The sequence below is a fragment of the Leucoraja erinacea genome, chromosome 7, assembly GCF_028641065.1.
Source record: "Leucoraja erinacea ecotype New England chromosome 7, Leri_hhj_1, whole genome shotgun sequence".
In the NCBI taxonomy this organism is placed as follows: Eukaryota; Metazoa; Chordata; class Chondrichthyes; order Rajiformes; family Rajidae; genus Leucoraja; species Leucoraja erinaceus.
In genome coordinates this window covers 19,423,550-19,447,226 of record NC_073383.1, presented here as the reverse complement: position 1 = coordinate 19,447,226, position 23,677 = coordinate 19,423,550, and the positions used below count along the sequence as shown (strand labels likewise).

Below are 23,677 nucleotides of genomic sequence, written 5' to 3'. Positions count from 1 at the left end.
ACTGCAATCACAAATGATTTTTTAAAATTCACCATGCAGTAATACTTCGATTAGTTACTATTCACAATTCCTGATGGATTGACACATAGCCTTTTCCAGTGATGTCCCCCTCGCTCCCTTTAAAATCACCAGGCCCAAGGTTCCCATTTACTGAGCCCCATTTCAAAGGTCAAAGGTCTTTTATTGTCACATGTACCAATTATGGTACAGTGATATAAGTATTACCATACAGCCATACTAAAAAGAAAGCAATATGACACACAACTACATAAAAGTTAACATCAACATCCACCACAGCAGATTCCCCACATTCCTCACTGTGATGGAAGGCAATCAAGTCTAATCTTCTTCCCTCATTTTTCTCCCGCGGTAGGGGCAGTGGAACCATAAGTCGGAGCGACCAAAGCTCCCGCAGCCGGCGGTCGAAGTCCCTGCGGGGGGCGACTGAAGGGCCCGCGTCGGGGCGATCGAAGCTCCTGCGGTTTGGAGCTCACGAATTCAGTCTCAAACCAGAGAACACGAGCTCCACGATGTTAATGTCCGCAGGCTCCCATGGTTGGGGCTCCCAAAGTCGGTCTCCAGCAGAGGCTGCCAACTCAACGATGTTAGGCCGCAGTGCGGACGGAGATACGATACGGAAAAGAAATTGCATCTCCATCGAGATCAGAGATTTAAAAAAGTTTCCCCCCACCCCCCACATAAAACAAGCTAAAGAACACTAAAACATACATTTAACACATACTATAAAACAACAGAAAACAAACTGTTGGCAAGGCAGCCATTGCTGGTGCCACCAATCTCCTCTTAAACTCACCATGACTGTGTTTCCTGTATCTCTTTAAAATTACTATGGCCATGTTTCTCTAGCTCCTTTAAGCTAACATGGGCGCTGTTCCCGGCACTCCCATTAAACTTATCAGATTCACTGGATAGTATACAATAACACTGTGCAATATCTAATGAAAAGTGTATTCCAAGTGTGATGAGATATTAATAATATCATGCAAAAGTATGGCAAATCTGGCAGTCCAGAACCATCTAAAACCCAAGCGTTTTGGATTAACGGAGTTCTACTGTATAAACCATCTTACAATCTCTGTAAATAGGTCGCAATTGCTTATACATACATAGAAATATGGTTCAACAGAGAAATAAAAAGTGCATTGCAGGCCAAAAAATAGGCTATTCGGCCCTTTGAGCCAACACTGCCATTCAATATGAACATGGCTGATCATCTAAAATCAGTACCCCGTTCCTGCTTTGTCCCCATATCCCTTGATTACTTTAGCCTGAAGAGATAAATGTAACTCTCTTGAAAACCTCCAGTGAATTGTCTGCCACTGCTTTCTGTGGCACGGAATTCCACACATTCACAACTCTCTGGGTGAAGACGTTTTTCCTCATCTAAATGGCCTACTCCTCATTCTTAAACTGTGACCCCTGGTTCTGGATTCCCCCAATATGGGCAACATTTTTCCTGTCCAATCCCTTAAGAATTTAATATGTTTCTATAAGATCCTTCTAATCTTTCTAAACTCCAGTGAATACAAGCCCAGTCGACCCATCCTTTCATCATATGTCAGCCTGCCATCCCGGGAATTAACCTGGGGAACCTACGCTGCACTCCCTGAATAGCAAGAATGTTCTTCCTCAACTTAGGAGACCAAGACTGCACACTAGGTGCGGTCCAGGTGCGGTCTCACCATAGGTTTTAATATCATGAAGATTAAAGGTTCAGAAGCACTGATGTTGGACAAATGGTGTTGCCTTCCTTGCAGCAAGAACATTTATGTTCTCCTCATTTATGTCAAATTAAACCCTTGCATCAAACGATCATCCCTTGGGTAGGGATTTTTCAACTCTGGACAATGCTATGTCAATATAGAACATAGAACAGTGCACCGCAGGAACTGGACTTTTGGCCCACAATGTCAGTGCCGAACATGATGCCAAGTTAAACTAATCTCCTCTGCCAGCACATGATCAAGACCCCTCCATTCCCTGCATATCTAAAAACCTCATAAATGCCTCTACGTACAGGCATATGCCTCCATTGACATACCTAGCAGCACGGCCCTGGCATCTACCACTCTGTTAAAAATTTAGCCGCTTCCCTCTCCTTGAAACTTTGCTTCTTTCACCTTAAAGCTACGCCTTCTTGTCCTTGACATGTTAACCCTGCGAAAAAATGTTTTGACTGTCTACCCTATCAATGCCTCTCATAATTTTATATACTTCTATCAGGTCTCCCCTCAACCTCGGACAGTCCAGAGCAAATTCCAAACACATTGTAGCACCTATCCAGTTTGTCCCTCTCTTCGTCTGATCTACACTATGTTTCAACAAGCATGCCTCTAAAATGTATTCATGCCGCACAGGCATTTCCTGGTCCTATTAAATGTAGCAAAATTGTCAATGTGATTTATGTGGCTGTGTACACTCCTGAGATTGTCTTCACCTTAAATGTTCCAACATTACTCCTTCTCTATTAATAAAATCAATTCATTGATAAAGGATCAATGTGGCAATTGAGCAGCAGTTAAGTTACCAGGCAAGGTATTTCAAGGAATAAAGTAATAATCAGAAACCAGTGTTCAAATTCTACTCTGGTTACAATGGAACTCAGTTAATAACCAGGTATGTTATGTTCAAATTAAGTAATCAGTACTGATGAGCACAGTAAAAACCTCGACTGATTTACTAATGCTCCTCAAGGCAGGAAATTTGCATTCCTTACTTGGTCTGGCGCATTGTTAACTCGAGATCCACCAGTCCTGATGACTCTTACATGATCTCAGGTGTCCCAATAATTAGGAATAAGCAGCACAGTAGTCCATTCCCGACTACAGATGCTGTCTGTTCGGAATCCAAATGTGGGTTTAATCCGATGTCGCTGTTACCTCTCATATTCCACAGACATGCAAGTTAGTAGGTTAATTGGCTTCTGTGTATTGCCTCTAGAGTGCAGAATGTGAAAGTGGAATAACAGAACTAGTGTATGGCTGGTACACAAAAAAGCTGGAGAAACTCAGCGGGTGCAGCAGCATCTATGGAGCGAAGGAAATAGGCAACGTTTCGGGCCGAACCCCTTCTTCAGACTTCTTCATAGTGTATGGCTGGCATGGTCTTGGTGGGCCGAAGGGCCTGTTTCCAAACGGAATCTCTAAAAAGAATGTCAGCTTTGCCAGCAACATCCATTTCTGAAAAAAAATGAATGAATAAACGTGCTAAATGTTTTGCCATTTCCAGCAATGATTGAGAAAATGCTAACAAGAGTTTAACGACACTACAGCGAGGCTGCAGAAAAGATTCACCAGCTTAGTTTGGTTTAGTTTTGAGATACCATGTGAAAACAGGCCCTTCAGCCCAGCATGCCACACGATCACCCCAAACACTATCACTATCCTACACGTAGGGACAGCACCCATAATCAAGTTTGAACCCAGGTCCCGGGTGCTGTCAGGCAACTAATCTACACACTGCACCATTGTGCCGCCCACCATTCCATTAACTTCTTCTGATTTTAGCTCAGATTCTTCCTTCAGACACTCCTGAAAGTTTTGTATTGTGGTAAATATCCTTTGTGTCAAATTTTGTTTGATGCTGGTCTTGTGAAGTGCTTTGGAATGTGTCACTGCATTAAAGCAGCTTTACAACAACAAGTTTTTGTTAATATGACAAACAGAAGCTGTTCATGGACACCTGAGACAAAACAGTGTGAGCTGGGCTGGGTACTCAGAAAACCAGTTGCGGGCAATATGTTAGAAAAACCTTTGATCTAATTCTGCAAGGAGAGAGAGAGAGGTAACAAAGAGAAGTCACCTTGAAGTCAACTCAGCACTCCAGGCTGCTCAAGCAGAAAGGCCTCAGCTACTGTAGACTCAAAAGGACAAAATGCACAGGAATAAGTCAGGTTAGTACAAGGAGGTAGCATTTTCATTATAAGTATGCTGCAACATATGTGAAGAGTATTGTTCAACAAAATAAATCTGTAACTATTGTTCAGAGACTTCACTTTAGTGTGAAATAGGAGCTCAGTAATTCAAATCCATTCTTGCCTCATCTTGTATTAACCTGATATGCCTTCAGACACCCTGCCTGAACAACATGTGCACACATCCAAAAGGCTGGGATATTAGGTCACTATTACTGCCCACTTGTTTACACATATTAAAATGTAAGCCAGCTCGTTCCAACCTACTGAATCCTATTATTTCACATGAACATTGAATGTTGTCTTCAGCAGAATCAAAATTTAAAAAGACCGCTTGCTTGAAAGTTGCCAAGGAGTGTTAACATTTGAAAGAAAGTAACGCAAAAATTGAACAAATAGTTGTCGAAATGCCAATATTGTACCAGTAAATGCACTGAGAGATTTTATAAATGTAGTCCGTATCTCAGAGCATTTAATGTATTGGTGGAGTAGACACAAAAATGAATTGCAGATATCCTATATCATTTCTTGTAAAGAAAATAAGAAACTTCTTTGTAAATTAACTGTGCAATATAGCTAAGGGATCGGATATATAAGTAACCAATAAACTAAAACCAATGATGCAGGTTCGTAAGGCAAAGTCATCTATCTCAACAATTTAAATGAGAATGTACATGATTGGTAAGTTTGCAGATGACACATAAAGAAGTCGTATTGAAGACTGTGAACATTGTTATCAAAATCACCATGGGATCTTGATCAGTTGGGCAAGTGCGCCAAGGAATGGTAAATGGGAGTTGTGCTGTTACATTCTGGGAGCTCAAACCAAGGCAGAATCTTCATAGTGAATGATAGAACAAGGAGTGTTCAAGTACATAATTCCTTGAAAATGTCTTCACAGGTAAATAGGGTGCAACTAGGGCATATGGCATGCTGATCTTCATTATTCAGCTTTGAGTCATTTGTTTAAACCTGAGCAGATAGGATGTGTCTATACACTTCAGAATTCATTAAGCTACTACCATCAGCAGTTGTATCATCAAGGAAGATAAGGGAGCCAGTACCTTCAGCAGCCATACATGCCCACGCCATAACACCCCCACCACCGTGTTTCACAGATGAGGTGGTATGCTTTTGATCTTGGGCAGTTCCTTCTCTCCTCCATACTTTGCTCTTGCCATCACTCTGATATGTTAATCTTCATCTCATCTGTCCACAAGATCTTTTTCCAGAACTGTGTTTGCTCTTTTAAGTGCTCCTTGGTAAACTGTAACCTTGCCATCCTATTTTTGTAGCTAACCAGTGGTTTGCATCTTGCAGTGTAGCCTCTGTATTTCTGTTCATGAAGTCTTCTGCGGACAGTGGTCATTGACAAATCCACACCTGACTCCTAAAGAGAGAGAATTCTTGTACCATCAGCTGTGGCGGTCTTCCTTGGCCTGCCAGTCTATTTGAGATTAGTAAGCTCACCAGTGCTCTCTTTCTTCTTAATGATGTTCCAAACAGTTGATTTTGGTAAGCCTAAGGTTTGACTGATGTCTCTAACAGTTTTAATCTTGTTTCTCAGTCTCATAATGGCTTCTTTAACTTTCATTGGCACAACTTTGGTCCTCATGTTGATAAACAGCAATAAAAGTTTCCAAAGGTGATGGAAAGACTGGAGGAAAGACTAGGTGCTGAGAGCTCTCTTATACCTGCATAAGGAGGCATTTAAACACACCTGAGCAATTACATACGCCTGTGAAGCCACGTGTCCCAAACATTATGATGCCCTGAAATGGGGGGACTATGTATAAACACAGCTGTAATTTCTACACGGTGAAACCAAAATGTATAAAAATGGCCTTTTATAAAACCTGATAATGTGCACTTTAACCACATTTTGGTTGAACATGTGATTTTTTCTGTTACAAATCTCAAATTGTGGAGTACAGAGGCAAATAAATAAATGATGGGTCTTTGGTCCAAACATTATGGAGGGCACTGCACATGATGTTGAGGATGCTGCCAGATCTCAAGGACCTGAGCTATAGGGAGAATTTGCCAGTCATTAGTCAGTAGAAGTTGGAACATATTGTTACAGTTGTAAAAGATGTTAGTAAGGCCACATTCAGAGCATTGTATTCTGTTTTGGTCTGAATATAGGAAGGATATCATTAAGCTGGAAAAGTGCAGAGCAGATTTGCAACAATGCTGCCCAGACTTGAAGGCCTGAGCTTTAGGGGGAGGTGCGGCAAGCTGGGACTTTATTTCTTGGAGTGCAGGAGAATGAGGAGTCATTTTATAGAGGCATATAAAATCATGACCGGAATTGATACGGTGAATGCACTGAGTATTTTCCCCAGGGTAGGGGCATCAAGAACCTGAGAATATAGGTTTAAGATGAGAGAGGAATGGTTTAATAGGAACATGAGGGGCAACGTTTCTAATCACCAGGTGGTGGGTGTATGGAATGCCAGAGGAGGTAATTGAGGCGCGTATAATAATGATATTTAAAAGACCCTCGTACAAGTACATGGGCAGGAAAGGTTAAGAGGGATAAGGACCAAATGCAGGCAAATGGGACCAGCTTCGATGGGGCATCTTTGTTGTCATGGACACGTTAAGCTGCTGAACCTATTTCAGTGCTGTGTGACTATGACTCCATCTGGCTTGGTTTGGATGAGTTGGTCGGAGATCCTATTTCTGTTCAAGAGTCGAGAGGCAAGAGTCTGAGAGAGTTAAGGGCCTGTCCCATTTGGGCGTTATTTGCCCGTCATTTACACAACATCATTTACACGCCACGGCGCGCGCATGGTGTGCATTACGCGCGCATGGCGCATGGAGTTGTAGGCAGTGAAGCGCGGTAGCGTGCGGCGCCCCAGGCGTTTAGGATTCTCAAAATCCTCTAGTGCCACCTGCGTGACGGGCCAATGATGCCCAAGTGAGACAGGCCCTTTAGATAAGGAAAGTTGATGTTCTTATACTGAGGAGGGAAGTCTATGGCTGCAGAACAATATCAATGAGTTGGTAAGGTGGGTAGGGAAATGGTAGAGGTAAGTTAGCCCTGGGACAATGGATATATATATTGGTCGCGCAAATATACACAATGAGTTTCCTTGCCAGTTCTGAGGAAAATAATATGCTCTATTCTTCTGTAACAAAGGTTTACCTCTCTATCAACAAGATCAACTTTCTTTGTGCAATCTATGAATTTGGTACGCATACTTCCTATTATGGAAGATGTGGAAGTAATGTTTTCGAAAACGTGTCTGCATATATGTTCACATATTTTTTACATATATACAAACATTTTAAAAGTGATCAAAAACTCTCTAAAAGGACTCGGGGTTCCATCAACATAAACGCAGTCAATAAAAAACCTACACAGGACTTGATAATACCTGTCACATATCTCATACCTGTCACCATAAAGTAATTGAAGGTTGTAAAAAATAAAGTAAATTAACTTGTATAGGAAGGTTAGACACAAAATAAAGACACAATCTTAGACACCAAAGGTAGACGCAAAAAAGTTGGAGTAACTCAGCGGGACAGGCAGCATCTCTGTCAAGAAGGAATGGGTGACGTTTCGGGTCTCCCGAAATTAAGTTGACATGTCTCCGAGCTTATTTAAAAGCAACTTGCTTTGGAGAATTTGCTAAGATAGGTACTTAGAGTCTTATTGTGTGGAAACAGGCCCTTCAGCCCAACTTTCCCACACCGACCAACAATGTCTCAGCTACACTAGTCCCATTTGCCTGCGTTTGGTCTATATCCCTCAAAACCTCTCCTATCCATGTACCTGTCTAACTGTTTCTTAAACGATGGGATGGTCCCAGCCTCAATTACCTGCTCTGGCAACTTTTTCCATACACCCACCAACCTTTGTGTGAAAAAGTGACCCCTTGGATTCCTATTAAATCTTTTCCACTTCTCCTTGGTCTCTGGCCTTCGATTCCCCTACTCTGGGCAAGAGATTTAATGCAGGCACAGACACAGAGACATAAGGAAATCACCGGTGAGAAAGTCTGAGGTTATGCAGCAATTACAAAGGTTCAAGACAATTTTTTCAAGCAGACTTGAGCACAGTGCAGAACAAATGCTTATGCTGCCACCTGCAGTATAAATTAAGGTTCACAACCATGTTTCTGCAGCATCAAAGTATTTAATATCAAAGAGCGGTGAAACCAATACCCACATCATTCCAAAACATCTCTGAAGAAATATAGCCAGAATAATAAAACAGAAAATATGGAAGAGCAAGCTCCCACAAAGCAGGGTATGATAATGGTTATGTAATTTCCGATGAGTAGGTGGGAACTGCAGATGCTCTGGCCACAACTGCAATCTAAATGAGTGAGTGTTTTAAACTTTTCTATATTTCGACAAGTATTCATAATAGTAAATCCACAGTCCAATGTTCTGTGTCTCTCAATTTCCAATATTTTACCCTGAAAACCACCTCTGAAATGAACCTTCTCTGCACTCCCTCTATGCCAGAATAGATTTGGAAAAAACAGAAAGGAGAAATATGGGAAAGAGCAAGCGAGACCTGGGTGTCCACACAAAGCATGCAGGTGCAGCAGGCAGTAAAGAAAGCGAATGTATGTTAGCTTTCATTGCAAAAGGATTTGAGTATAGGAGCAGGGAGGTTCTACTGCGATGGGAACTGCAGATGCTCTGGCCACAACTGAGGAAGGACATTATTGCCATAAGGGAGTGCAGAGAAGGTTCACCAGACTGATTCCTGGGATGTCAGGACTGTCTTATGAAGAAAGACTGGTGAGACTTGGTTTATACTCTCTAGACTTTAGGAGATTGAGAGGGGATCTTATAGAAACTTACAAAATTCTTAAGGGGTTGGACAGGCTAGATGCATGATGATTGCTCCCGATGTTGGGGAAGTCCAGGACAAGGGGTCACAGCTTAAGGGTAAAGGGGAAATCCTTTACCCCGAGATGAAAAACTTTTTTCACAGAGAGTTCCTATATTTAAGAGGGAGTTAGATGTGGCATTCTGAGTTGGATGATCAGCCATGATCATATTGATGGCGGTCAGGCTCGAAGGGCCGAATGGCCTACTCCTGCACCTATTTCTATTTCTATGTTTCTCAATATTCTCATGTCCCTGTACAACTGCAGTAGATCCCTGCTCCTAACTGCATTTTCGCTTACTTCTCTGTCTCCTGCATGCCTACTTTCAATGACTACACATGACACCCAGGTCTCGCACAGTCGGCCACCATTTAGACAATTATTTAATTGCTCATTTCTATGTCTCTCTTCTAGGGAAATGCTAACTGCATTTCATTGTCTCTGTACTGTACACTGCACAATGACAATAAAAGTTTGAATCTGAATCTGAATTGAATCTGAATGTCATGCTTGATTCATTTCTCTTTATGTAATTCCTTCTATAATATGCTTGCAATTCAGACAGGTATTAGGTCATGTAATAATAAGAATTTCAAACTTCATATAAATTAAATAATAAATAAATATCTAAAATAAAAACATTTGTGAACCTAAGACTCCATTCTTTATGAAAATTTGAATTGGAATTTCCTGGATTTTACAATTCAAGAGTCAAGAGCGTTTAATTACCATATGTACCAGCAATGAAGCAATTACATTCCCACATGCTGCAGCTTTAGCGGCACATTAACACAACAAATAAATAGATAATAATCAATAATACACTAAATTAACAGTGCAAACCAATGCGCATAGTTCCTAAACAAAGTCTACAGTAGATGATTGCTGAGGTAGGGTTGTGTTTCCTGTTCAGTGTGGCAACAGCAGCTGATGGTTAATGGGAGGAAGCTGCTCTTGAACCTGTAGTTCACGATTCTCAAACTTCTGTATCATCTTCCCGAAGGTAACATCCAGATGAGAGCATGGCCAAAGTGGTATGAGTCTTTGATAATATTAGCTGCCTTTGTGATAGACCAGGCAATGTCCACCACCATTTGCAGCCTCATTCGTACTTAGGCGTTCCATTTACCGAACCAGGCCATGATGCATCAGTCAGAACTGTATAAGTTTGATAGAGTATTTGGCAAATTGCCAAATCTCCTCAATCATCTGAGGAAGTAAAGGTGTTGATAAGCTTTCTTGCTGATTGCATCAATGTGCCTGACCCAAGATAGATCCTCAGAGATACGCACACGCAGATATTTAAAGTTATTGACTCTCTCCATCACCATCCAATGAATTCTAGTATTACGAAACTGCTTTCCAAACATCGCATGTGTTCTGGCTTTCTATCTCAGGGGCACTATCCAACGTGGAGTCCTGAACTTACATCATGAAACATACAGAAGCAAAGACATTGGCAAATTAAACAAAACAATGTTTACGCAATGCTGGAAAAACAGTGCAAATTCACTGGTGTAGCAAGCTTTGAAAACTGAATTACATATTTCTGTTCCTAAACTTTAATTTACTTCCTTATCTTATCTTTGTAGATTGATGAAATTCACATTAATTCAAGCGGTTTTCTTTGATTACACTGGAGAAAGTCGCAAACAAGAGGGCTGAAGTTATGTCAGCAACTTCAGCCTTTGGCATGAAATCAGAAATAACAAAGTTGTTGTCAGTTTTCCAGTGTAATAAGCATGAAGATTGATAGTTCTGCCACACTATTACCACCAACATTACTAATGTGGAGATCAAGCAAACTTTCATGCTCTTTTTAGATCTCAACATCCATGTTAATGAAAGATAAAGATAGAGATTAAGGAACAAGGATGCTGGTCTACAAAAAAAGACACAAAGCACTTGATTAACTCAGCGGGTCAGGCAGCATTCCTGGAGAACATGGACAGATGACGGATTGTATCGGGACCCGACACAAAACGTCACCTGTCCATGTTCTGCACGGAATCTGCATGGTCTGCTGAGTTACTCCAGCACTTTGTGTCTTTTTTTAAAATGAAAGATAGAATATTTTTGTTGCTATTGGTGTTATTGTACAAGTTAATTCAGATCTTAAATTGATATATTTAGATGTTATAATTGCCAAATTGGAATGATTGAAAATACCAAAATATCATTTTTTTGTCTCTCACTGCATTCCATCTTTGACCATGGCCCTAAATTATGTTGGATTATACTTGCCAATCTAGCAAGAAACATTCAGAAAATGAAATATTAGTTAACTGAAGTTACCAATAGTGAAGATAGACACAAAATGCTGGAGTAACTCAGCGAGTCAGTCAGCTTCTCTGGAGAAAAGGCATAGGTGACGTTTCCGGTCAAGTGCCTTCTCCAGACTTTGAATTTTCAATGCACAAATATTTCTCTGAGAAGATGGGACTTTAAATCCCTTACCAAACGTAACCTAGATTAGTGCAGTAAGGATGCTGGTTTATGTGAACATTCAGGGATATGAAATATGCAAGCAAACAAAGATAACTTCAGTTAAAGGGGTATAAAAAACAAAAATGCTAGAATATGTGGCAGATCAGTCAGCATTTGTAGAGAGAGAAACACCACTAATGTGTCAGGTCAAAGCCACTTTATCAGCGAGGCCAGTCAGGTGTACATAGGATTAAGGTGAGAAATATAAAGGAGATCTGAGCGGCAGGTTTTGCCACACAGAGAGTGTGAGTTGTATGGAACAAACTGCCACAGGAGGTCTTGGAGGCATACAAAATTGCTGGAGAAACTCAGCGGGTGCAGCAGCATCTATGGAGCGAAGGAAATAGGCAACGTTTCGGCCCGAAACGTTGCCTATTTCCATCGCTCCATAGATGCTGCTGCACCCGCTGAGTTTCTCCAGCATTTTTGTGTACCTTCGTTTTTCCAGCATCTGCAGTTCCTTCTTAAACAAAGGTCTTGGAGGCAGATACAATTACAATAATTAAAAGGCATTTGGATGGGTTCCCAGTTAGGAAAGATACCAGCCTAACATGGGCAAATGGGATTAGCATACAAATAGGCATAGTGGTCAACATGGATGGGGATGGGCTGGGGGTAAGGGCAACTTTCTGCACTTGTTGACCCATGATACCACAATCATTGAGCCTTGCAGAGTGCAATGTTGCAAAGGTAGTAATGAAATGCCCTGATGATAGGCTCATATATTTTATGTTTGGATCATACAAGTGATAAAAAAACATTGCAAGGATTTTTGTTTTGTCACAGACAGTTGCGTGGCATATGAGACAGTTGAGTGGCAGACGAGGGAGTTTAGTTTGACAGTGCTTCAGGCTTTGTGAGAGTGGAGGTTTGAGAGGAAGAGTGATGTTGAAGTGGAGCTAAGATGTCTTCAGCAACAGTGGTTCCAACAAGATGCAGGACGGAACTCCACAGGAGATCCTTCTTCCCAGTGGCTATCAAACTTTACAACTCCTCCCCCTTCTGTCGTGGGGTAGACCGAGACTGACTCCCCTCCCCACCACCCCCACTCCCACGTAATCTTTGCACAGCCCCCAAGGCTTTCCACTCGTCACTTTAGTTTCATATTTCATGTATTTTGTGTATTTATGACTGTAGGCAGATCAATTTTCCTCCTGAGATAAATAAAGTTCTATCGTAGCGTATCGTATAAACATGCAGAAACTATTTTTTTGGGTAGTGTTGCCAAAAGGCACCATAAAGATGAGAAAGAAAAAAGATCAGCGATATGAGAAATAAAGGAGTAGGATCAGCTTTTGAAGACAAAGCACTGAAGGTGATTCCCACGTAACAACTGAGGAGTTAAAGGGTGGGCATAAAGGCACTCATCCGATCCAGTGGGATGGTGGTGGTCTGCCTCTGGAGATGGGAAATAGTGATATTCCAGATAGGAAATAACAAAAATTATGCAGTAGCTGTAAGAATAATAAACAAAATAAAAATAAAATCAATTTTCCAAAACCCGGGAAAACATGGCAAAATGTCAAACAATTTTGAACTCTGTAAAATCAACAGTGAATTCCTAACATAACCATTTTCCTGGTACATTACTTTGTTACTTTATTACACAGTGTTACTTTGCAAGTCTTAATTTAGGATTCACTTTAAAAATGAGTGCAGGGACATGAAAATGTCCACAGCAGGATCATGTTGGTCTACAACAGTGGTTCCCAACCTTTTTTAGTTCATGGCCCCCTTGGGATCTTTTAATTTTTCTGTGCCCCCCCCTGACATTATTAGCGGAAAAAAAGTACTTAAATATTATAATTCCTTCCATAAAAATATCAGTGTCAATTAATTGCACATATATTCTCTTTTATTCTATTCCACAAACATCAAAAATATTTAAACTGCATAGATTTAAATTTATTAGAACTGAAATTTAGGAGAACTGAAACTTAGGAGGTAGCTCTGTGGCTTCTTTGAACCTGTGGCCCCCTAAATCCCATTTTATTTCTGTGGTCCCCCTGAAATTTGCCATGGCCCCAGGTTGGGAATCACTGGTCGACAACACTTACACTGGACTCCAAAATATAGCAAAGATGCTGAAACGCTGCTGTAAATCAATTCTAAACTTCTATACTCACTCAGCACCAGGTAATGAACACGACGTTCCTCACCAGTGTAATGGTAGCTTCGACAAAAAAAAACTTGTATGCACAAATCACACCCAGTGTCATAGGTCCTTTCTGAAATTGAATGAACTGACTCTAAACTGATGCATGCGAAAGTCAAAAAAACTGCACATGCTACAAATCTGAAACAAAAACAACAAATACTTGAAATACTCAGCAGGCTCAGGCAGCAGAGCAAGACTCTCTTCTCTCTCCACAGATACTTCTTGACCTGTTGAAAACTAACTCTTAGAGAACTGAAGTTATTTGACAAACCAAAAGTATTTGAACTTACTTTCCTTCACAGCCAAATCAGCATTGTGCCATCAAGACCGACTCCTGCACTGTATTGCACAAGATTTCACTTCCATGTTCCCCACTGTAACACAGCCTGCAAATGACATCCTGATTAACCTACCTGATCTCCCGGTTGCTGGACACTTTAATTCTCCTTCCCATTCCTCCACAGATCTTTCGGTCCTAGATCTCATCCATTGTCAGAGTGAGGCTAAATGCAAATTGAAGGAATAGCATCTCATATTTTGCTTGGGCAGTTTACAGCCCAGTGGTATGTATATTGATTTCTTTCACTACAGGTAGGCCCAGCATTCCCTCTCTCTCTAACCCACCCCCACCCAAGTCGCACTAGCTTCTCATTTTCACCCTACAAATAGCTTACAATGGCCTGTTTCCTTTATTATCGTTACTTTTTTGCATATCTTTCATTCAATGTTCTTTATCTCTCTACATTACCATCTATATCTGTCACTTCCCTTATCCCTAACCAGCCTGAAGAAGGGTCTCGACCTGAAACGTCACCCATTCCTTCTCTCCAGAGATGCTGCCTGTCCCGCTGCGTAACTTCAGCTTTTTGTGTCTATCCTCAAATAAAGGAATTTACTTGTATTCCACATCAATAATAAGGCAGATAAAGAACCGAAGTAATTCCTGGAGAAGTATACGTTTGGTCACAGCTCTTTGGAGAATATATATTATTTATAAAGGATACAGGCAACATTCAAACCCTCAAATATTATTGTACAGAAAATAATATAACTATTTCAACTTATTTAAGACTGAGTTTTATTATTTTGATATGACCTACATTAAATTAAGAACCAATGATTTGGAAGTGTGTGTAGGTGGGAAAGGGCAATGCCTCAACATTAAGACAAGTTGCTTGCAAAGACTGGAATTATGCTCAATGCCTGACCATACTGGACACAGAATTATTGATTCTTATTTGTTTTAAATGATAAGCTCCCAAATCCATCCTTGTGTGCTTCCTAAATCTCCTTTAAGAATTGTGAACATGCATGGAGTTGAGAAGGAAAGATTGATTAGCCATGATTGAATGGCGGGTTAGACTTGATAACGGGTTAGAATTTCATAAATTATGAAGATTAATTTTCATGTTCATAAGTTATAGGTGCAGAAGTAGGCCATTTGACCCATCATGGACAGAATCCCAAATGACCAACTAATAGCTGTCAAGCAGTAATGAAGGATACTCTGCAACTCCAGAGTACCTCAGAGCAGACAAGATCTATATGACCTTTCCTACATAATGGCAGGAATGGAGTCCGTGTATTCTATTTTATGGGGCTCATGTATGGCCACAACTCCACAAAAAATGAAGCAGTGCACATCGGCCATCAGCAGTACTCTAATTCCAGAGACTCATTTCTCAGTGGCCCTTCCAAATATACAAGACTCAAATCAGAAGTTAGTTTCAATATTCACCAGCAGCAAACTCTGGACGATGAAGCTGTTTGGCAAGGCAATCCACTTAGCTTCCTACTTGCCCTATCCTCCTTCAGGTGCTGTAGTTGTGGTAAGACTTCTACGCAGATGATATTGCCAATAACCCACTGAGCAGGCTTTTACTAGTATCTCCCAGCTTAATATCTCTACCACCAAACAGCATAACAGATAAAATATTAACAGATAACAAATTAAAAAAATTAATGAACAGAACAATGGCTCAGACAAAAGCATCTAATGAATGGATTATCCAACGTCATATTAAAGAATTTAAATTCAACATCAGCGGTCCATGTTAATTGTCACCCATACCTGTATTGGTGTCAGTGACAAACGTACTTGGAGCTGAAGTAACTGGAACATGGCTGTTGACTTGTTTTATCCTCTTCAGGTGAGACCTCCCATTGTAATGAACCTCAGCCTGTGCTGCCGAGTTCAGCTGAATGTTGCACGCTTCACAAAGAGCAAGTCCTACATTCTGCTTCTCAATGTTCAACTGATAGCCCAAGTATTCACTGCTGAGTATTTTCCCATCACTGTAAGTGTAAAGATCTCCTGAATTCATCATAACATCGTCAACAATGTGCTCAGGACTCACTGGTTGCTTCATTCCTGCAAAGATAATGATAATTAAATTAAAAAATCAATAAACGTTTATTAATAAATTGCATGTAAAAATTTAGAAACTGACTCTCTTCAAAGAAATAATGTGTGCTGTTAGATACAATGGTGTGTGGATTGCAATAATAACAAAGCTAACTTCATTATCATTTTACAAATCTCACAGCAAATCTGATGTCCATTCCAATGAGGAGATCCACATGCCGCTGTCAGAGATACCTTAATAACTTAGTTTGTGTGTTTCCCAATGAGTTCTGCAATAACCATGGCCAAAGGACTTGCAAGACCGAGTGAATCTATGAACACCGTAAGCAGCAATTAGTGCCAAATCACCCCTAACATTCTGAAAATTCAATGTCAGTAACATAAAACACCAATGTGGCAGGAACTTTCATTCAGACCATGATAACAAAGAGTTAATCTACTGAGAAAGGATAATCAAACATCTCGGAGCAGTTACCCAATCAATAGTCTCCAGTATGCTCTAACCTCATTCACTTTTTAGCCACTTACATCCGTGACACTTCTGACACTCCTCCACACTTCCTGTCTCCTGGTCTCAGTCCCCTCATTTTCACTTGTCCAATTGCTCAACACCCACATTCCACTCCCGGACAGCTGGAGGGACCATCATTTTTAATCCCTGAACAGAGGCCCAACCAGTCTCCCCCCACCACCACCACTGCCCGCCATCAACAGACTGAGCCCGTTCTCCCTTTCTCCTCAAACTCCACTCAGCTTCTTCAAATAAAGGTAGGGGTCTGGGAATCTGCGTGGCTCCAAACTATCCATGTCTCCTTGTGGGATACATGGACCTGGATACATGGTTCTGTCTTACTCAGAATCCCGTCTCCTCTCTATTCAATACAATGTTAACTGGATTGCTGCTGGTTCCTCCTCCCGTGTAAACTTCATTGCATTCTCCCCCTATTTCCACTCTGCTCTCATTTTTGAATAGTTCATCTCTGATTGTTCCCTTCCCTTTTCTGACCTCTATCACTATCGTGACCAATATCCATTGCAAGTACTCAGACTCCCACACTAGAGTATTTCTGTCCCCACTTTGTTTCCTGTGGGGACTTAATTCCACTTTTCCAGATAAGTGATTCCAAAAATATCTTCATTTTTCCTCACCCATTGCCTCTCTTTTGCAAAAACTAGAGGGCTTTCAACTGTATCTATTCATTGCTGAAAAATTGTCCGTGAGTAAAAATTGGTCGGCATGGAAAAATCAATATTTTTTTACTCGTAGGTTTAGTCAAAGTAGGTAGGTTGGCATGTTATTCGTAGGTAATCAAAGGCAATCAAAGGCAGTCGCAGGTGGCCATCTTCACTCTCCACTATTCGGTGTCCAATTTTCCCAAGAGAATCGGCGAGTAAATCGTAGATAGTCGAAGCTAGTCTTCAACATAGTCGAAGGAGGTTGAAGGAGGTCTTCTACACTGTTGTAGGAGGTCTTCTACATATTCGTAGGCAGTGCTCTACATAGCCGAAGGAGGTCGTAGGAGGTGTTCTACTTCGACGATACAACAAGATCATGACACTCTCCTAAACTCTCCTAAACTCGCAAATTAGGTCCCCAGAGTGGGCAGACCCTTCAAAAATACTCCTCGACCAAAATGAGGCCTCGAGTATGCGGGAACTTCTCTCGAACATGAAGGAGAGTTACATAGACCTCCTAGGACCATGTGTCGACTATGCTGCGAGTTTGAGTCGAGCGCAAACTCTTCTAAACTCGCACATTAGGTCCCCGCAGTGGGACAGGTCCTTTATCCACTGTCCATCAGTGTGTATTGAAAGTGGCTTCAATGTTTCATTCAAAACAAATGCTCACTTCCAAATGCAGGGAAACTGGGTGGTCAGTCCATGTACACTCAATGACCTGAACGCCTGCTTCATTGATTCATCTGAAATTTAAGGAGGTGAAACTGGTTGTGGTGTAAAATGGGTGCAAACTTTGTTCAGTCAAATGAAAATAAACTATTTCTGAATCCGAAGATTCCTTTCCTAATCATGAAGTATTTTCCTGTTTCATCCAGAATTTCCACATTAAATCCAAAATACCTATGACAGGCCTCTCACTACTTCTACAAGTACAAGGCACATGCGGAGACTTCTGTATTTCAGTGCATCTAATGATGACGTCAGTGTTTTATAAACATGGAAACATAGAAATTAGTGTGGGAGTAGGCCATTAGGCCCTTCGAGCCATATCCCTTGATTCCATTAGCCCTAAGAGCTATATCCAACTCTCTCTTAAATACATCCAGTGAATTGGCCTCCACTGCCTTCTGTGGCAGGGAATTCCACAGATTTCACACAACTCTGTGTGAAAATGTTTCTCCCATCCTAAATGGCCTACCCCTGATCTTAAATTTTCAGGGACATTTGCATTATTTGGCATTAAAAAAAACAAAAACCATGCCGACATTGTACATAATCGTATAGAAATAACCATACAAATATGTTATTAAGTAATAATGCTTAACAGTATGTTTCAGATGTTACTTTACTGCAATAAACAAAAATATTATATTGTTGGTATTATATTTGTTGGAATATTTTCCTGCAGCACCTTTCAGCCGTGCATCTAAATATATTCTGAACAAATTATGTCCAGGCAGGTATTAAATCCAAGAATAAATGTAGAACTCAGATAACACCTGGATTTATAATATATTAAATTAAAGCTGGAGTTAATATCAACTGAAAAATTACTGAAACCTATGTGTGAAAATGTAATTACAGCAAAGTTGGGCAGGCATTCTGGAAAATTGCTGTCTGGTACATAGGCATAATGCACTAAGGAATGCTGGCAGATTATCAGATAATCCTGCCTCACTGTCAATGACATGCTTCATTCCCTGCTACGAAAATGGAGCATAATGGAGGTGATTATACAACACTGTCAAGTCAGTGGCAAAGCTGCGCACTCATGAAGTGTTTTTCTGAGATATTATGACATTCCTGTAGTCCATGTTCAATTTAAATCCAGTTCCTCATTGGGATTAGCATTACTAATCTTCAAGTGTATTCATCTTTCAATTACAACGATTTTGCTTACAAGATAGATTAACTAAATTTAACATACTACCCTGAAACCGCAGTGGTCAGTGCTTTCATAGTGATATTCAATTTTTAACTTTTTTCCATTTTAGAGATACAGTGTGGAAACAGGCCCTTCAGCCCACCAAGTCCGTGCTGACCAGTGATCACCTGTACACCAGCTCTATCCTTACAGAAGCAAATTTAACTGACAAACGCACATCTTTGTAATGATTTTAACTCATCAATGATGATGAATGAACATGAATGGACATGTCACGATACTTTACACTCTCACAGGGAAAGAACATCCTCTGCTTGCCTAGTGGATGATGTGGACAATATTTGGACAAGATGGCCAATATCAGTTTATATTGCGACATTGGAATACTTGTAATCTCCAGAAGGGAAGGACCTAACTCGTGACTTTAAATAACTAGCCATCTACTGTCAACAGCAAGTCATCTAGTAAACTTGGGCTGGTCTGCATTTAGTTTATGTGGCTAACTGCATAAACACCTCATCTACAGGAGTAGGCTATAACTAAGTACCCACAGCCCACTCTCTCAAATCATCTCAGCTATCCATGACATCATGACATCACCTGCCTCAACGTCAACTGGGAACATGCAATAAATTTGGTTGAAGACCCAGGTCCAAAGGATATATCATTTTATTCAACAACAAAAAATAAAGCTGCAAAAGTGGCTGCCCAAAAATAAAGATTTTGTTGATGACAAGGGCACCGTGACATTTCAGCAGATTGATGACAGCAGAAGTATTGTGATGAATGTATAGCTGTAAGCAAGCTTCTGTATTTTGTGCCTAAGACATTATGCACTGCTGGAACATATTATCCTGAGCCTTATCTAATCCGAAGATAATTACAATGTTGATATTATTACAGCTTGAGCTTGACCTTCAAGCCTGTTGTCTTTCTCTTGCACCAGTGTAAAGGGACGACCTGCAATATTTGCATTATCTTTAACATGATACGGATACAGCACATACACTGCAAGTGAAATTCTGGTGGGAATGGGGGCAGGAGACGGAAACAACTTGTTGTTGCAAGATAAAAAAAGACATGCAGAATAAAAGTAGAACAGATTTCTGGAGCAATTGTTTCTTCTCCAGCTTCTGTCAGATTGTGCAACAAAATTGATTTCTTGCCCGAGGATTTTTTTAATGTTTTATCAAAATGCCTCTGCAGGATAGCTTCTTCTTTTACCATTGGCAGAAAATCCAAGGACATCCTGGTCACAGGAAATGGCAACAGGACAGTAAGCAAGTAAGGAAACACTTGCCAACATTATTTCAGTCCTTATTACAAAATAATGTGTGCATTAAAGTGAATGCCTGACTGCAATTATACGTGCAATGGGAGAACCCGCAAGAGTATGGAACAATTAATTCAAGTGAGAGTGGAATAGCGATTTAAAGTGACTGAGAGGTCAGGATTGTCCTATATTGCATCAAGGTGCTCCATGAAGTTTGTCCTCTCTGCATCTGATTTCTCAAATGTGGATGAATGGAATGCACTAAATTCCAAGGAGTAGAATTGTTTGAGTAACTCATCAATGGGAAGGTGTGAGGTAAAGGAAAATATGTTATACTTGCTGCGGTTGAGTGGGATTGAGGCTGAGATGGGGAAGGTTTGTTGGGGAAGGAGGAGCAGACCAGGGAGTCGTGAAGGGAATGGTTCCTTCAGAATGATGAAAGCAAAGGGGAGAACAAAAAGATGCGCCTAGTGATGGGAAACTGTGATCTTTTGCAGTGTGAGGGCTAGTCAGGTAGAAGGTCCAGGGGTTTTCTATTCATAGTCTTCTTGAGTGTGGAAATTCAATTATCCTGGTTTCCTTGTCCCTATCGGAGGTGCTTTGTTTGTGACATTTTGCACACATGCCGCCGAGGTACCTTCCATCACTGCGATTCCCCTTTCCCATTGTTGACGAAGCCATCAACCATGTCCCATCTATTTCCTATACCTCTGGTCTAAATTTGTGAGAGTATGTTTGTGGTGGGATGAGTGACTATTGCCTGTTCCCTTTAAGGGGAGGAGGTGAGCTGCCATTTTCACAGATGAAGTTAGCATTTACGCCATTATTTGGTAAAACAAGGGTGGCACAGTAGCATAGCGTTAGAGCCACTGCCTTACAACGCCAGAGATCTGGGTTCAATCCTGACTACGGGCGCTTGGCTGAACGGAGTTTGTGCATTCTCCCCGTGATCTGTGTAGGTTTTCTCCAAGATCTTCGGTTTCCTCCCACACTCCAAAGACGGGGTTGGTATTAGCTTGGTATAAAAAGTAAAATAGTGTGCGTAGGGTAGTGTTAATGTGCGGGGATCGCCGGCTGGTGTGGACTCAAGGGACCGAAAGGCTTGTTTCCTGCGCTCTATCTAAACTAAACTAAACTTTTTGTTTGCCAGTGTGTCTGCAATGTATGGGTCACTACTGAAACATCTATTGCTACACTTCCTTTGTCAGAATATAAAAGTGATATTTCTTGAATATACATTCGTTCCAAGAAGTACCAGGCATATTTCTTGGTGCCCAGATCATAGCAAGAACATGCAATCAGTGACGATAGCTTAAAAAGAGTAAACTGTTCTTTCAAGCAAAAAACTATTCGAAGGTACGAGAACTTTGAAGTTAAATTACTCTGGCAAAGTCAGAGAACATGTTATCTTAAAGGGAACAGACAATAATCCTATTCTGCTTCAATATTTTTAAACTCTACAGTACACCCAGAAGCACATATCTGTTGAGGCTAGTGATCACCTGGAACAGGGTACAGGGTGCCATATGGCTCCATTGTCATAGAGTCATAGTTCAAGTTCAAGTTACGTTTATTGCCAAATGCGCCAATTGGTGCTGTGAGATTTGTGTTACCATACAGCCATACGAATGAAAAGAACACGATACACGCTAGAATTTAACATGAACATCCCCACACAGTGGAAACATAATCACCAGTGATACAATGTGGAAACAGGCCCTTCGGCCCAACTTGCCCACACCGGCCAACAATGCCCCACCTGCCTGCGCTTGGTCCATATCCCTCCAAACATGTCCTATTCATGTACCCGTCTAACTGTTTCTTAAATGTTGGGATAGTCCCAGACCCAACTACCTCATCTACAGTTTGTTCCATACACCCACCACCCTTTGTGTGAAAAGGTTACCCCTCAGATTCCTATCAAATCTTTTCCCCTTCACCTTGAACCTATGTCCTCTGGTCCTCGGTTCCCCTACTCTGGGCAAGAGACTCTGTGCATCTACCTGAACTATTCCTCTCATGACCTTACACACCTGTATCCTCGTGTGCTCCAAGGAACAGAGACCCAGCCTACTCAACCTCTCCCTATAGCTCAGACCCTCTAATCCCGGCAACATCCTCGTAAATCTTCTCTGAACCCTTTCAAGCTTGACAATATATTTTCTATAACATGGTGCCCAGAACTCTAAAGGCAGTCTCACCAACGTCTTATACAACTGCAACATGACCTCCCAACTTCTATACTCAATACTCTGACTAAAAAGGCCAAAAGCCTTTTTGACCACCTTATCTACCTGCGACTCGACCTTCAAGGAACCATGCACCAATAAAATGAAATCTATAAACCATCCAGAGTTTCTTCAACAGTACAAACCAAATCCACAGGCTCTTCTGCTTGATAAAGCCAAGGGCAGCTTGCATATGAAAATGCCTCCACCAACTCTAAATTCATCCACGTCACACAGCAACCGGCTCTGGGAACATGATCCCCATCCTTTGCAGGGCTTGGATCAGATTCCTGTAACTCCTAACTAGGGATCCCAGGGCTTTATCTCTTGACCTCAGGTACTTGAGCAACTCAGGAGGGCTGTTTAAAGCCTGTCAAGCGGTTAAAGGCATTTAGGAAACAACAAGAAATACTGTCTGTGATATAACACTAAGAACCCATGAACAACTCAAAGAAAGAAATGTCCAGGAATTCTGCAATCCTGCATTTCAATCTCTTCAATGTATGCATCTTAACACCACCAGTTCCCTGCCTAAAATTGATGCAGTTACGCCTCTCATTAAAAAAAATCTCCTTAAGAACTCTTTAAGTCTTCTAAACAACAATCCAACATGGTTTTTTAACTAATTTTCTTTGATGGATTTCCTGCGAAGTGGCTTTGGATAATTTATTACATTGATCGCACCAAATAAACAAAAACTGCTGTTGATGTTGTAATTTGCAACATTATAGATAGCAATTATCATTTTGGATTAATGGGGTTATTACTAATGTTATTGCTGTAGTCTTGATGAGATTTGAAGCATTCTATCACAGAGGAAGACATTTATCATTTACAATTATTTACAATAAGCAATCGGGAGGAGTGGACAGTATGCCAATGGCATGAGAGAAGGGGGAATGGCATGTTGAATGAGGATATTGTGACCTTGCAGGGAATATAGATAGACCAAGCTCATTAAAACTTTACCTTCAACAGTTGGTATATGATAAAATCATGAGATGGCTCTCGTTCACAGACAAGATATAGTTCCTAAATGGCACACTCAAGGGAGACCACAGAATGGCCTCCTAAAAGTGGCACCCAAGCAGATAGAGTGCTAAAGACATATGCTTGCTTTCATTGGCCAGAGCATTGAGTATAAGAGTCAAGAAGTGATGATGCAGCTTTACTTCGATGAGGCGACATTTGGAATATTGCGTGCAATTCCAGTTGCCCCATTGCAGGAAGGATGTGGACGCTTTGGAAAGCTTGCAGAGACGGGTTACCAGAATGATGCCTGGAAAAGGGGATATTATGTACAGGGAAAGAT

The 23,677-nt window shown here is 41.0% G+C and overlaps 1 protein-coding gene and 1 long non-coding RNA gene across 3 annotated transcripts in view; one reads left to right on the top strand and one right to left on the bottom strand.

Moving 5' to 3' along the window:
* The window catches only part of znf385b (zinc finger protein 385B), a 362,216-nt gene that overhangs the window by 267,570 nt on the left and 70,969 nt on the right, over positions 1–23,677 (bottom strand). For both annotated transcript variants that reach the window (XM_055637874.1, XM_055637873.1), the window contains one exon: positions 15,507–15,806. In XM_055637874.1, the coding sequence (XP_055493849.1) occupies positions 15,507–15,804 (298 nt within the window). In that variant the 5' untranslated portion in view covers positions 15,805–15,806. The remainder of the gene's footprint in view (positions 1–15,506; positions 15,807–23,677) is intronic.
* On the top strand, positions 3,774–23,471 carry LOC129698696 (uncharacterized). Its single transcript, XR_008723703.1, has 3 exons — positions 3,774–3,913; positions 15,586–15,732; positions 18,974–23,471. It is a non-coding gene; the product is annotated as an uncharacterized LOC129698696 (long non-coding RNA).